The sequence below is a fragment of the Haemaphysalis longicornis genome, unplaced genomic scaffold (assembly GCF_048455015.1).
Source record: "Haemaphysalis longicornis isolate Haplotype H1 unplaced genomic scaffold, Haemaphysalis longicornis Haplotype H1 scaffold_14, whole genome shotgun sequence".
Classification (NCBI taxonomy): domain Eukaryota; kingdom Metazoa; phylum Arthropoda; class Arachnida; order Ixodida; family Ixodidae; genus Haemaphysalis; species Haemaphysalis longicornis.
The window spans coordinates 26,328,031-26,342,358 of record NW_027526245.1 but is presented as its reverse complement, the minus strand read 5'-3'; the positions used below and the strand labels follow the sequence as shown (position 1 = coordinate 26,342,358).

Genomic DNA, 14,328 nt, shown 5'->3' with positions numbered 1-14,328 from the left:
ATATCGTGGTGCTCTTCTGGGCGACCTAGCCAGTACTCCGGCGTAGGCCACCACGCGGGCTCCCGAGCCTACGGCAGCCCAGCGAGGTTCGCCGATACGAGAACACAGTAGGCAGTAGTGCCAAGTCAACGCCGTTTATTGGGAGACTCCCAAAGCATGCGAGCACAAGGCTCGACGGCGTTCACGAATCGCGCCGTCCGGGTCGTGACCGCGGACGGGAGGCAGGCACTCACGGCGCGCGACAAACAGTTCCCACCTCAGATACATGTATCCACCACCGCCGCGCTGTTCAGCCGATCTTGGCCCGACCGGACCTCCGGCGAGACTCTCCCCGCCGCCCGCGCGCCTATGCCCCGCACGGACCGGTGGTGCCATCTCTCGGGGACCACCGATGAACCAGTGGAGCGCCGGACCGGTTTCAGCGCAAACCGTCTCTCCCGAAGCGCGCGCCGGCTCGGGATAGCGGGTTTCCACGATTCCCATAGTTCTCATTTAACAGTCTTGCGTCCCGAATGGGCCTCTTGGTGTAGAGGGTCCAAATTGGGGATAGGGACTTAGCTAGGAGAGATTATCATGTTTTGGAGTCTGGTGTTCTGACGGAGGACAGAGGGTACTTGCTTGCGCTGGGTGTTGCCTGTAGTCGGTCGCTTCTTTGCAAGCTGCAGAACGATGAGCGACTGGTACTGGGAAACGAGACCGGCAGAGCCGGGCGAAGCTGGTCGAGACGCCTGGGCAGCACGGCGATGTACCTGTGATCTTGACCTGGCAGGTGGTACCTGTTCGTGGAAAGGAGCGTGGTGGAGCCGCCCTTTTCCTGGAGTACTGGAGGTGAACCTGGATGTGCCTGGCGAACGAGCGCGCCCGGCATCCGAGACAGGTTTAGGCAGCTCGTCTTCCTGGCGCATTGCCTGGCGGCGGGGGTGTTGTTGTGCCAGAGCGCGCAGCCCAAATTCGCTTCATCTGGCGACGCACGACGCCAATAGGTGACCGGCGTTTCGACCGGAGGTGTCGTCACCGGATGACTAATATCACGTGATTTTGCGCTTCCGGTTCGTGCGGGGATGCAGCGGCAGCAGCGGCTCGTTGAGAACCGTGCCACGAGAGCTGCAGCTGCGTTCTACCACAAAAAAAAATGGTTCATTGCTCCGCAGTAGGTTGTTCGAACGCAAGCCAGAAAGGTAATAAGATGTTTCGGTTCCCGTGGAACAAAGAACGGAACCTGCGATGGGCTGTCGCTGTGAAGCGAGCGACGCAGCGAGGCGACTTGTGGCAACCAAGCGTTGGAGCCCGTCTGTGCGAGGCCCATTTCGTTACAGGTTAGTGGTGCCTTATTCTGTTTTCCTTCAAGTAGGAGTCGCATGAAACAACGATTTCTGAGCTATTAACACATCGAAAAGTCGAGTAGCGGTAGAAGTGAGCGTTGCGTATTTTTCGTATCAAAGAGTACATGCCGTCTTCGATATCGACCGGGGATTGTTATTAACAAACAAGTGCGCGTTCACGCGGACGAGTGCTATGTATGAACTGTGTGTAATGAAACGTAGTAATCAAACATAGCCAAACTCTAACGCTTTTGTTTACCCTTTGAAAAATATTTGTCTGCGGCAGTGCGCGTTGCCGGAGCGGGCTCACTCCCGTTGTGTGCATGGCCCTGCTACCTCGGCGTTTGTTATTCTCGATTCGGTATCGAATCCCGGCCGCGGCGGCCGCTTTTACGCTCGTGTGTTGGAGATTTCTGTGGTTAAAGATCTCCAGTTGGTCGAAATTAATCCGGAGCCCTCCACTACGGCGCGCCTCATCGCCTGCGCTGCGTCGGCGCGTTAAACCCCACAACCAATCGTTATTCTCGATTCGAGATCAACTTAAGACTGAATGAAGAGCACTCGTTCTCGAAATCGTCGTGGCTGCACGGGTCGCAGGCCCGCTTCGGTTAACCCGTGGTTGGCTGTAGACTTTTGCCAAAGACCACTTTCCTATAAAAAAAAACAAACTTAGAGGCCCGCCCGTCTTATGCAGATATTTTTGTGCGATTGCGTAGCACGTAGATTCTAGAATCGCGCGACTGTTCCCAGTCTGTTAAGTAATGTGCTTGGTTCATTTATTGTCTTGATTTCATGTGCCTTTCTTTATGTAGGATCACCAAACACTGATCCCAACCACGTAGACTACATCCCGTCACTCTTTTCCCACGACGCTACAACCATGCGGCAGTCCGAAAAAAAGACAAAAAGGTAGTTAACACTTTTATTTGAATCTCATTGTCAACAAAATTCTCGATTTCCCTGTAATTCATTTTTCCAGCTACCAATGCCACACGCTGATGTCTGCAAAGCGATCATTGGCGCTACAGCAAGCTCGGGCAGCACCTCAAGTGCCACCTGCACAAGCAAACACGTCCAATGTTGAGGATTCTGAGCAGACTATGGAGTGCCAACAGCGTGTGGAGACCAGCTTGCCAGCGTATGTTACATGTCGTGCGTATTGCAGTTACTTTGTTCATGTCTCAGCAACAACCTTTATTTCAGATGCATCTCCACACTGAGTGTGGAGGTGCAGACAGAGCCCGTTTCTGCTCGCTGCACAAACTGCACCCACCTCATGGAGGAAACGAAGACTCTTAAAGGAGAAGTTTCTTCGCTGAAGAATAAACTTGAAGCAATGCGGAACAAGCAGAAGCTGGACAGGGACATTACTACCATGCGTGACGATGTGGTGCTTTTTTATGCAGGTAACTTCACTAACTTCGTTATACATACCTTACTGCTTCTTTTCTGTGAATCCAATGTTACTTTTTGGAGTAAACAATAACATCACAGCAGGATTGCCCTCTCAGTTTGCAGAAAGTGCTGCGCCAGTGACCGACTGCGGACTCCTTCCGGTGTTTGTGTGTGTTCGCGTTTTTTCTCTCCCTTCTTAATATTGTAACTGCTTTCTCCCTTGCCTCCCTTCTCCCGTTCCCCACACTAGCAGGCGTAGTGTCCACCCCAAGGTGTGAAAATTAACGCCTGCTGGTAAACTTGACTATTGTTCTTTCATTAAATTCATTCATAAAAGTACATGTTCTAAATTTTACTATCGCTTGATGTGTCAGTGTCTCACTGCACGAACTATACACTAGTATGTCTTGTATGTATTTTGTTATGTCAGATCAACGTATTACACCTTGCAGGCATAACAAAGGTCCTTTTTATGCTCATCTTGAGCACGCTCACACCCCTCATGCCTGCTGCCCGAAAAAGTTTTCCAACGGGCGCTCAGCTGCTAATGTTCCTGATGAAGCTGAGGCACAACATGTCCTTTCAAGACCTGGCCTACCGCTTTGAGGTCTCTCCTAGGACGACAAGTCGAGCTTTCCGGGTCTGGCTGACAGCTATGACGCAGCTCTGTCGGGGCCTGATTGTTTTTCCAAGCCCCGAAGTAGCTCAAAGCTGGCTCACGTTGAAAGAGCAGAAGCACTTCTCCAAGCTGCGAGCTGTCATTGACTGCACCGAAGTGTCCGTTTCGAGGCAAGGTTATGCTGCATGAAAGTGTATTTTGGGGAAGTGCCTTCACCTTGGTTTGCTACCGACTGAAGCTGCGTAACGTATACTTCTTAAGGTAAAACTGAAAATCATAAAAAAAAAGACTAGCTATTCTTGAATTTAGTTTTTGCAATATGCAACAGGAATACATGTTTTCTTTTAGGCCTCTTAACATGGACACGCAGCAGATCGTGTGGAGCAACTATAAACAAAATTCCACTCTCAAGTACCTTGTGGCTGTCAACCCCCATGGAGCAGTGGTGTTTGTCTCGAGGGCGTGCGGAGGGAGGGTCTCAGACAAGGAGCTCACCATTGCCAGCGGTAATTATTGTTTTAGTACACCCCACTTTTTCGGTCGTATAGTCGGCTAGTTAGTGAGGGAAACATTAATCTTTTTTTCAGGATTTATGGACCTACTCGAGCCTGGGGACCAGGTGTTGGCTGACAGGGGATTCTTGTTGCATGAAGAATTTTTCGAAAGGAACGTGCAGCTAGTCACCCCCAGCTTCACGAAGAACCGACAGCAGCTGTTGGAACGGGAGGTGACCAACTCTAGGAGAATTTCATCGTCCCGGATAATCGTAGAAAGATCCATTGGCCACCTTAAGAAATGGAAAATAATGACCGGAACTGTGCCGCACACACTCGTCAAGTTCTACGACGAAATCATTGTGGTGGTGGCTGGGCTGACCAACCTTTCCCCAACACTGGTGAAGAATGGTAAGAACAACCAACGAGTAAACATAACAGTTCTAAACACCGTTTAATGACAGAGTGGATCATCTAAATCTTACTCATGAAGTAACAATATATTCAATGAACTAGCAAATGTACATTATAATGAACATGATAGGGTCACTGCAACGAACTATACAGGTATAAGGACCCCTTCCCTTGCTACTTGAAGGCGATTGCACACATAAAATAGGACTGAACAGACCTCAAAACTGTCACATTTGTCAGTAATGGCACGAAAAAAAAATGCAATAGGTTAAAGGGGTCGTGAAGAGAAAATTGCACACATGCGCACATTGTCGGTCGGCAGCGCAACTAGCAGTGACGTTTACTTTACACTCATTTTACTTAAACGTGGTTACTTCTGCCTGCACCACTCCCCGCGTTAAATCTCTTCACAAACCCGCCGCGATGGCTCAGTGGCTAAGGCGTTGCGCTGCTGAGCACGAGTCGCGGGTTCGATTCCCGGCCGCGGCGGCCGCTTTTCTGATGGAGGCGAGAAGCAAAAATGCCCGTGTGTACGAGATTTCGGTGCACGTTAAAGATCCCCAGGTGGTCAAAATTAATCCGGAGCCCTCCACTACGGCGCGCCTCATTGCCTGCGTTGCGTCGGCGCGTTAAACCCTACAATCAATCAAATCTCTTCACGACCCCTTTAACTTCACATGACGTAGATTACATCAGGATCATTCTTGGAAGAATAATCTCGCGCATGAAACTGTTTAGGCTCTCTATGTTGGTGTCCATGAATGCCTCATCTCTTACAATCCTCAGGATGGGTCCTTGTCCCTTTGGCAGATGGTAATAAAAAAAGCAGGTCGAAATTCCCTTTAAGTTCAAATGGAGCTGTGCTTGAACCTGGTAGTAATACGCATGTGTCAACTTCAAGGTCCCTTCTTTGGTAAAACAAAAGTCTGACATTTGCTTTCCCGCCTCTAGCAGGTCCTTTGGCTCGCAGTGTTCCAAAACATGTGAGCACTTCACTTCTACCAAGGCCGGTTCATGGCAGTCACAGTAAAACACTGCATCTGGGCTACACCCAAAAAAGGGATAGTCCGGGTGAATCATCAGACCGCAATCCTCAAGCCTTGCATTGGTGTGCGATGCGCTGAGATACCCTAACAATCTCCTTTTTGCCTCGGGCTCGGTTCTGATACCGTACTGCACGGCAGGGGTATTCAGTGGACGTGGCTTCAGCATTTTGTTCACCAGTGTGACACACTTGACCCGCCTAGACCGACATACATCTTTAAAAATGGACGCCGTAATACGACCCTTGCGGTGCCTAAACCATGTGGGACACCCTTGCTGGCCGCGCGTTGCAACCTCTATGCGGTTTGCTTCATGCTCTGCCACTGACAAGTTACTCATAAGGAACTCCGACAGCTCTTGAACATTTTGGCTCACACAGCCTCGGGAGTTCAGCTCCTTGAGGTTGAATTCGCAGAGTGGCTGCTCCAGGGTCAATGTGAATTCCCGAGCTTTCTGCTGTGGTTGCTGAGGGTCTTCTGGCCTTGCCCGGCATCCGGTCAACGTGAACACTCTTGCAGTTGGTATCACCTGAACAAAGTAATTACCCTTTAAACATCACGCTGTTGCTTAGAAGGAAACGTTTTTTTAGGAATCACTCATTTCGCAAGTTTTAGCAAATTTCATGACTAATTTCAACCGCGTGGAGTTTTCTTCATGAGCACCAAAACCTTTAGGCCACCGTTAGCCGCAATAAACCTTCGTTGGATTGTGAGCAAACACTTTTGAATCTGCCCAAGTCGGTGTCAGACTAGATCATACAAAAGACCTGCAGGCAGCATGCATGCAGGCCACCTTGATTCCGTTAACTTTTCCTGCAAAACAGAAACCATGGTTCAAGCCAGAGCTGCAGATTTGCAAACCAAAGACGACTGGATTATGGATTAAAGAGAGTGTGGCCACTCAGCGGCATGATGTGAACTGGCACCTCATGCTGTTCCTTCTAGGCGACACCATTTCCAGCATTCGTATGAATGGCACATGCTTCGCTCACTTCACATAGAATCAGACACTTCTCAGACGGCTAGGTTATGAGTACACAGATTATCTAGGGCAGTAGTGTAGGAAGGATTTTTTTTTCCGCAGTGTAGGAGAGTGAGCATCTAGGTTGGCAGGAGCAGGCAAGGACTAGGAAAAGAATAATTAATGCTCTGGCTATAGGCAGGGGGGAGCTTGCAAGCCCTATTAATCATTAGCTGTACTTAATCTGTGTAAGTGGTGTGGCACTGACTGATATGGCTGTTAGTTACATCGGCAAACATTGGGACATATTTCTTTTCTGTAAACTTTTCCCCCATTAGAAGTGATATGACATCTATACAGTATATTTTATAACCGGTGTCTCCTGTGACTATGTGAATGTATAGGGCATGTATAATGTCATTAACAACTTGCAGGTGAGATGAGCGCATTGATTGAAGATAAACCATACCATGAAAGAATAACACACAAAAAGGTACAAACACACACAAACCTTTCCATTTTTGAAATATTTGTCTGCCTGACCCTCTTCGTGTTTTCTACTTTCATGGTGTGATTCATTATCAGCAACTTATATTCAAATTTATTTGTCGCTGAAAAGTTGTCAACTTCCTGTTTTCTCTACACAGGCGCACATTACTCTTTTTTAGACTACGTATGGGGTACGGTTAGCATGCTCATTCTATACTCTGCCTCACAAGTTGTTTGCAGCAAAGGTGTGGGAGCAAGTAGTGTCTCTCAGATTGCTTTTCTTTCACCAGCACTAGTGAATGGTAAATAAAGCTGAAAGTCACGCTCTTGTGCACGCATATTGGACCATGCTGCACACAACTCCTGCGATAAGTATTATCGTTAAGCAACATGTAGTACTTACCAGATTTCACATACTGAAAAGCCTGAACAGACTTGAAGGCCCTCACGGTGTCGCCATTCCAGCACAGCTTGTCGACGAAGTACGCACAGATGTGCTCGTAGGTGATTGGGGGCCACAGTCCTTCCCCTTCCGCAGAAATCTGGTTGCGACTTTTCTCTAAGTCGAAACCAGAACTGGATTCGCTGGAATAAGAAATAAACAAAATGATAAAGCAAACGAGCTTTGTCGCTTTCACTATACAAAATGTTATAAGGGCATCCAACAAAATCTTGGCAAACAAATTCTAACCACATTAACCTTATCCTCACCCTACTCTGGTACATATATATACAAGCAGACGGACGTATCTCGTGGAAAAAGTGGTAGTTTGTAGCACACGTTTATGAACGTTCTGTTATTCGCTACCATTATAAGGGCATTCGGTGTGATCGTGATAAACACAGGGACACGCTTAGTGCGAGTGATCGCATACGCTGGAGTCAAAGAGCCACGGGATTCTGCAATCGCACGCTGCTCACACATCCTTCAGAGGGCTGGCGTCGTGATGTTAGTCTTAAAATCACCATACTACACGCTCGCCGTCGCGCCTGTCGCGACGGTGAGCGTGTATTGCGGGTATTTCAAGACGGCCGATTTTGTTGTCGAGCTTACGATTACGACACGCATATCACTGCGCCCCTCTTCGCCTCGCGAGATGGTCATGACGGCGAGTGAGAAGTACAGTGATTTCACGACCCCCGATTCGACGGCGAGCGAGCATGTCAGCGAGTAGTACGGTGATGATATGACGCCCAAAATTGTTGTCAACCTTACGAGTACGGCAAGCATATCACGACGCCCGTTTTCACGCTTTGAGACGGTCGCGACGGCGGGCGAGTACTACGGCGAGTTTATGACACCACGTTTCACGACGCCAGTTACGGCAGTGCTTCGGAGCGCGATTAAAGCGCGTCAAGGCACCGATCGGGTGTTGCAGCTAAACGAGTTTCAGAACTTCCATTTCGACACTGATTTCAGTCCGTGATACGGTATAAATATTCACAACTAAATAACGCTGCCTCAAAGGAAAACATAGCTAAAAGAACTGAGCCCGGAACGCTTACCCGACGTGCGAAATAGGCTTGCGCAAACACTCCCGCACCCCTCGTCCCCCGCTGTCTCGATATGGATGTTTCCGCGTACAGGCTCGTTTAACCATGACCGTAGTAGTAACCTCAGATGTATGAAAACTCATAACTCGCCAAGCAGCAGGTAATGGCGCAGAATCAATCCCCTCTGTTGAGTCTCGAAGATCGGGCTCGCCAGCTACAGACCCAGCCGCAGCCGCCATGATTCTGCTAGCGACGAACCGGAAGTGAAAGTACCCATGGTACCTTGCGGCAACTGCGAAACGCCGGTCACGTATTCGCGCCTCTGTCCAACTGCCCGCGGCAGACGTGCCCCAACTTGCTGGCGCCGCAGATTCGCCTCTCCTTTTCCCTTCTCAACGGCTGGGCCGAATCATGCCTCGGACGACCGGCCTGCGGCAGACGTGCAGCGACATGCCTCCCCTTTCCCTATTGTGGCGGCTTTCGCTGAAGCGATCGAATCGCCTCCATCCGGCGGATTCAAATTTCCGCCAGCAAGAGTCCTGATTGGAGCGATGCAAACCGCTCGCGGCTGCATCTGGCTCCTGGTGGTATCTACCTTATGCAAAAGTGCCGCCATCTACCGGAAGAAAAACCAAACGAGCACGCGAAGGCATGTTGGGGGATGGCGGTCGCGAAATTGCTTGATACAGAGCTTGTGAGGGGCTTTCTGGGCTTGGCGATTCTTTTATATTCAGATTTAAGCGCACGAAAACGAGCGAAGAGTGATCGGTGGACCTTTCTTTGTTACCCACATTTGCGAGCGACTTCGTAAATACGCATTCTGCATCCAAAAAGCAGTCAGGGAGGGACGTACCGGCAAGGAAGCTTTTGGAGCTGTCGGATTTCTTCTCCTGTTTTTTGTTGGCTTTGAAAACGCAAACGTTGAAAACACATCCGTGTTGGTTCGCATCCTGCGGGTTTCTAAGGAGGTCATTCCTGAAACGCTTCGAGCCGATGCGGGCTGCCCTGAGTTAGAAATGGGGGAGGAGGGGGGCACTCCGCGATATAGCTATACGCTAAGGATCCTGTGGGACGCAGAGGAAACCTGCAAAAAACAAAAACAGAAACACTTATTAAAAGAAATTGCATACCTGGCATTTTTTTAACAGCGGAGTGCTGTAGCTGGCTTTAATGTGTAGCGCGTAACACGTTAAACATTGCTAATATATTACCAATAAATTGCCAATGAATAATTAAGTTACCAATAAATTGCGTAGCGCTGGTGAACGCGTTCCTTGTGGCGACCGCCGAGCGTCCTTAGCACACGCAAAGGCTTTAGCAAAAAAAAAAAACTGCGAAAACCTTAAAGAGCGAGGAAATGCCGAGCGCTCGTAAGCGCGTGCCTCGCGGCGACCGCTGACCGTCCCCTGCTCGCGCCCTGGACAACAAAACTGGGTGCACACTACCGCTTAGAAAATTCCGCTGAAAAATTTGTTGTTGGGAAAATAGACTACGGTCGAACAGCAGGCGACGAGCGGTAAATTACCGATACACGGGTTACTACGTACGTTACATTCGCTACTGAAGGCACTACGTGAAGGTTGCAACACTCGCGGATGCCTTATTTCCCGTAACGTTTGGCAAACGAAAGAATGCTTGGTACTTCCATAAAAGCCCACCGCACGTCCAGAATAAAAAGTACATTATTTGTATGTTAATGCAAACAAACGTTCAAGGCACTGTCCCGTTTGGCAAACGTAAGTTTTTCCACATTTCAGAGGTATTTTAGATGTGTTGGCGTTTATCGCCCTCCTTTGCAATCTGGAAAGCCTTACGTACGCCAAATGGGACGGTACCTTGGCAAATAATATACACCGCAGCATTGGGGGACACCTAGCTGCCCACTGCAAAGGTCGGGCTGACAGTTCATTATTTTACAAATGTGAGATGCCCTTCATATTGAGGGACAAGTGCACGAGAGAGATAGTAGAAGCGTCGCCTCCGCGGTCGTCTAACGGCGGCGCTCCGTTGCTCCGGCCGTTCCAATCGCCCGGAGAGAGCGTAAGTTGAAAAGGGGGCGTGGGCGCGTTTTTCACCGCACCGCGGCGCGCGTAGGCTAAGGTCGCTTTCCCTGCCGCGGTCGGGCACAGAGCACGAAAACTCGGCCTTCGCAGCCTGTGTGCGACGTTTAATAATAGAAAAGTTACCGCACACCAATGCAGGAGAAAGGTAGAAGTAGTTGCTGGTGCCATTATGGTAGTTACTGGTGCTTTGAATTATCGACGTAGACTATGCCCGGGGTGATGCATAAGCGAATTCATTGCACACCAGTATTCTTTCTTGTAGTCACGCATGATTCCAAAACACAACACGTTTTCCGGTTTTATTTCTGAAAATCTCGTACATGTAGTTTGGAACGCACGGAACGCATATTCCGTGCGTTCCGAGCAAGAACCAACTTATGGGAATTCAACCTACTGAAATCCAACCTTTAGTAAACACAAAAATACCCCTATGGCGTTTCCTTTTTTTCTCCTTTAATTGTGCGGTATTTGACAGATGAAGAAGATGACATGGCAACACTACTTGAAACGTTTGGCCCAACTTTTACCGCGATACTATTAACAGAGACGTCGTATACTTCAGCATCTGAAGTGTACACTGTCCAAATAGCTATCGGCATTTATTCCGCAATAGGCAGGGTAAACGTGCTGGTGCCGCTTATTGGCATGCATGCTTGCATATACTAATGTACAGAGAGACTTCCAGTCTACCATAAATGGACGTGGTCTAAGTAATGTAATAAAAATATTTACCCGAATTACTGTTGGTATAGTTCTCCACTTGATATGCTTATTCACTAATATCCCGAACAACTTACTTACAGCCGATATTGTGCATACAGAATATATTACCCCGGCAAATCTAGAAATTCAGAAACAACCTTTCCAAAAAATACACATGTAGAATCGATAGCGATATGAAAGGCATCGCGGAATACCATGACTTTTTCACTCACGGGAAATAATTTGGTAGCGAGATTGCAGTAGGTACTTGAAACCCCTAAGCATATTAAATGAAACGGAAAAAAAATGATTGATTCGTACCCGTGGAAGCCTAACCGAAAATTTTACTATTGTAGTCACCTGCCTATAAACAATGCACGAGAGCTTATCAGTATTACGCTGTTTTCACGCACGTGCACTCACACACACACACACACAGACACACACACACACACAAACACACACACACACACACACACTCACACACACACACCACGCGCGCACGCACGCACAGGCACACACAGGCACGCACACGCACACACACTCACACACGCACACACACACCACGCGCGCGCACGCGCACGCACACACCCCTACGCGCTCACACTCGCACGCGCACACCCACGCACACGCACGCACACGCACACGCAGGCACACACACGCACGCACACGCACACACACACAACGGATACCCAGAGCGTTCGAAACAACTTAAAACGGAAAAAAGCATATTTTCGCGCAGCGATATCGCGCGAAAATGCTGTAACAGCGAAAAAAGAATTCAGCACGCTGGCATTCACTCTGTCCGAGATGACAGAACACTGGGCTATGGTATTCGCCTTTCAAGCAAACGACCACTAAAGCTGCGTGCAAAGGCAATCGTGGGTGTGAAGCAACGTACGTTAAACAACTTTGTACTTGTAGGATCGAGTCAAAATACATAGACCACATTTTGTGAATTTTCTATCACGAAGACGCGACAACGAAGGCAGATTTACAACTCAAAGCGCAGGCAGCGTCGGCCAGACGAGCCTCGCTTCATGATGATGATGATGATTAGCGGCTTTCCCTTTGAATCGGGGCGTCGGTTGTGAGCGACCGACTTGCCTGTTTTATTACGTTTACTTGCCCTACTCCCAGTTAACCTATAGATTTGCTTCCTCCATGCCATCTCTCCCTCTTTTCTGTTTTAAACTCATCGCCCCCACCCCCCTTTTTTCTCCCCTCGCTGTTCTAAATTCTTATCCGCATGATTACTCCGCCTGCGTACCCATCCCTTCCCTCCTTTTCCTCCACCACCACTCCAGTCGCCTCTTCGTCACCTCTATGGCCTTGAAGTTGAGGTTCCCCCTCGTCCCGAATCCCAAGCCTCTGCCAGCGTCGTTTCCCCCTCACCCCGCGGTGGCCGTATCTTTGTGCAGCCCCTGACAATATGGTATATGGTTTCCCGATCACTGCCGCAGCATTCACACGTTTCATCGTGCTGCCTGTAGCTACCCGTGTATGCCCGGGTTCTCAGGCACCCAGCACGTGCCTCGAAGAGCGTTAGGCTAACGGCGCCGCCTAGCGGCGTGTGTCGGAGCTAGCAAAATTAAACCACTCCCCTTGCTTCGGAGGCGCCACCAGGGGGCCAACGCCACCGCACACGAGTCGCTTCGGCTCCCGTTTATTTCGCTACAATAGCGGACCTTTTTCTCTGACCGTCATACGGCAAGAACTAGCAGTTCCGGCACGTTGTCTGGAACACGTGGACGCCTGACCGACCCCCCAGGCACAAACAGGTCAGAGATATCGACCACTTCATGGTCTCCCTTCTCGCCGGCTACGCTGGGCCTCGTCTCCAGGCCTAGCGACACCGCTGCGTCTATCATGTCACCTACCGCCACAACGTCGGAACAGGGAGACGCTTCAACGTCCCACCAGACATCCCACGCCGCTATGGAGTTTGATGAGTTAAGTGGCCGCACAATTCCCCCAGAAAATCCTTGGAAGACGGTGCTCGCCGCCCGCTCTAAGCCACCTGAAGCCAAGCAGCCACCCCGCCATCTATCGTCAGCCTCCAAGCAGCCGCCCCGCCATCTACAGGAAGATCCAAAAACAGGTGCAACCACGCGAGTCGCCCCACCACCTCGACTACCAAGCAACCACTACATAGTCATTTACCGCCCGCGCTCTGGTCTGAGTATAGCGTCCTGGGCTCCGCGAACACTTGCGGCAAGTCTCGCCGAATCAAGCGCCATTTCGAGGCAGCAGTTCCTCAACGAAGTTATTGTACAGGCTCAACCGGACCGCAACTTGCTGGTGGCAAGCACAGACTATGCTCAGCTGGCAATCGTGCTCAGCGAAATCACAACGATTCGCCTCGGAAGTGCAGACTACGAGGTTGCCCCGTACATGAAGCCACCACCCAACACCTGCCGTGGTGTAAACCACGGTCTAGAAGAGGACATCACCCAGGAAACCCTGCAAGAACTTCTAGAAGCCAACCGCCCACTCCTCCTCCACGCTCGGCTCATGGGACGCACCACATCTGCCCTCCTGACATTCAATGGCACTCGCGTCCCCTACTACGTCCGAGTGGGCTGTGTTCTCCATCGCTGCCGACCTTACCGCGGCGTCGTCCAGGTTTGTCAACTCTGCGGCGACGTCGGCCATCGCCAAGACATCTGCCCCACCCGGACTCACCCAAGTGTCCCCGCTGTGACGCCGTCAACCCCTCTGCCCAGCATGACTGTACACCTGTGTGCAAATTGTGCCAGCAACCCCACCTTACCGCCAGCAAGGAGTGTCCGAAACGAGTCCTGCCCACGCCCGCTCCGAAACGAGTGATCTCAACCATGAAGACTGGCCATAGAGATATGCACCAAAACAAGGTGAGCTGGTCAGCCATAGTTGCGCATCCTCCCACTGCTCACACCTTCCCACCCCTGCCCACCACTAACTCTGCTCACATCCCAAAATTCCTCCCTACCACTAACACTTCCCCTATCTCCGCCACTCCCGAAATCACCCTGTCCTCCCAACTCCAGCAAACACTACAAACACTACAACAACAATGCATGCAGCTTAGCCGACGCCTTGATACCCTAGAAGACACAGCCCACGGCCTAGCCTCCCGCACTCTATCTGAACCATCCATAGACGCCATACTAGAAAAGGTCTCAGAACGCCTCATTCCCATTATCGACCAGCGCATCACCCAAGCCCTTGAAGCCTTCCAAGCCAAACTAACATCCACCCTAGAGCCCCTGCAACCACTCATGGAATCGATCAACATTCAAGTCGCGCAACTCGAAGAAATGGCCGAAATTGCCCCTGCTCCCCAACCGCAA

General features: G+C 50.1%; 1 protein-coding gene and 1 long non-coding RNA gene across 2 annotated transcripts; one reads left to right on the top strand and one right to left on the bottom strand.

Moving 5' to 3' along the window:
• The first annotated feature begins 1,132 nt into the window (after positions 1–1,132).
• On the top strand, positions 1,133–2,665 carry LOC144165015 (uncharacterized). Its single transcript, XR_013321310.1, has 4 exons — positions 1,133–1,316; positions 2,135–2,231; positions 2,302–2,460; positions 2,526–2,665. It is a non-coding gene; the product is annotated as an uncharacterized LOC144165015 (long non-coding RNA).
• Positions 2,666–4,892: 2,227 nt separating this feature from the next.
• LOC144164813 (uncharacterized) lies at positions 4,893–12,867 on the bottom strand. Its single transcript, XM_077695076.1, has 3 exons — positions 12,761–12,867; positions 7,187–7,322; positions 4,893–5,816 (listed from the first exon to the last, which is right to left on the bottom strand). Exons 1-3 carry the CDS (start codon positions 12,865–12,867, stop codon positions 4,932–4,934), a joined length of 1,128 nt encoding a protein of 375 aa, XP_077551202.1. The 3' UTR covers positions 4,893–4,931.
• Positions 12,868–14,328: the final 1,461 nt, after the last annotated feature.

Bases quoted from the DNA above. Each gene is read 5' to 3' on its own strand.
- LOC144164813 (XM_077695076.1), bottom strand. From the start codon at position 12,867: ATGATAGACGCAGCGGTGTCGCTAGGCCTGGAGACGAGGCCCAGCGTA. The intron at 7,323-12,760 runs GTCGGTCAGGCG...TTCTTATTCCAG, and splicing joins GACCTGTTTGTGCCTGGGGG to CGAATCCAGTTCTGGTTTCG. The intron at 5,817-7,186 runs GTGAGGGCCTTC...TACTTTGTTCAG, and splicing joins TGTGCTGGAATGGCGACACC to GTGATACCAACTGCAAGAGT.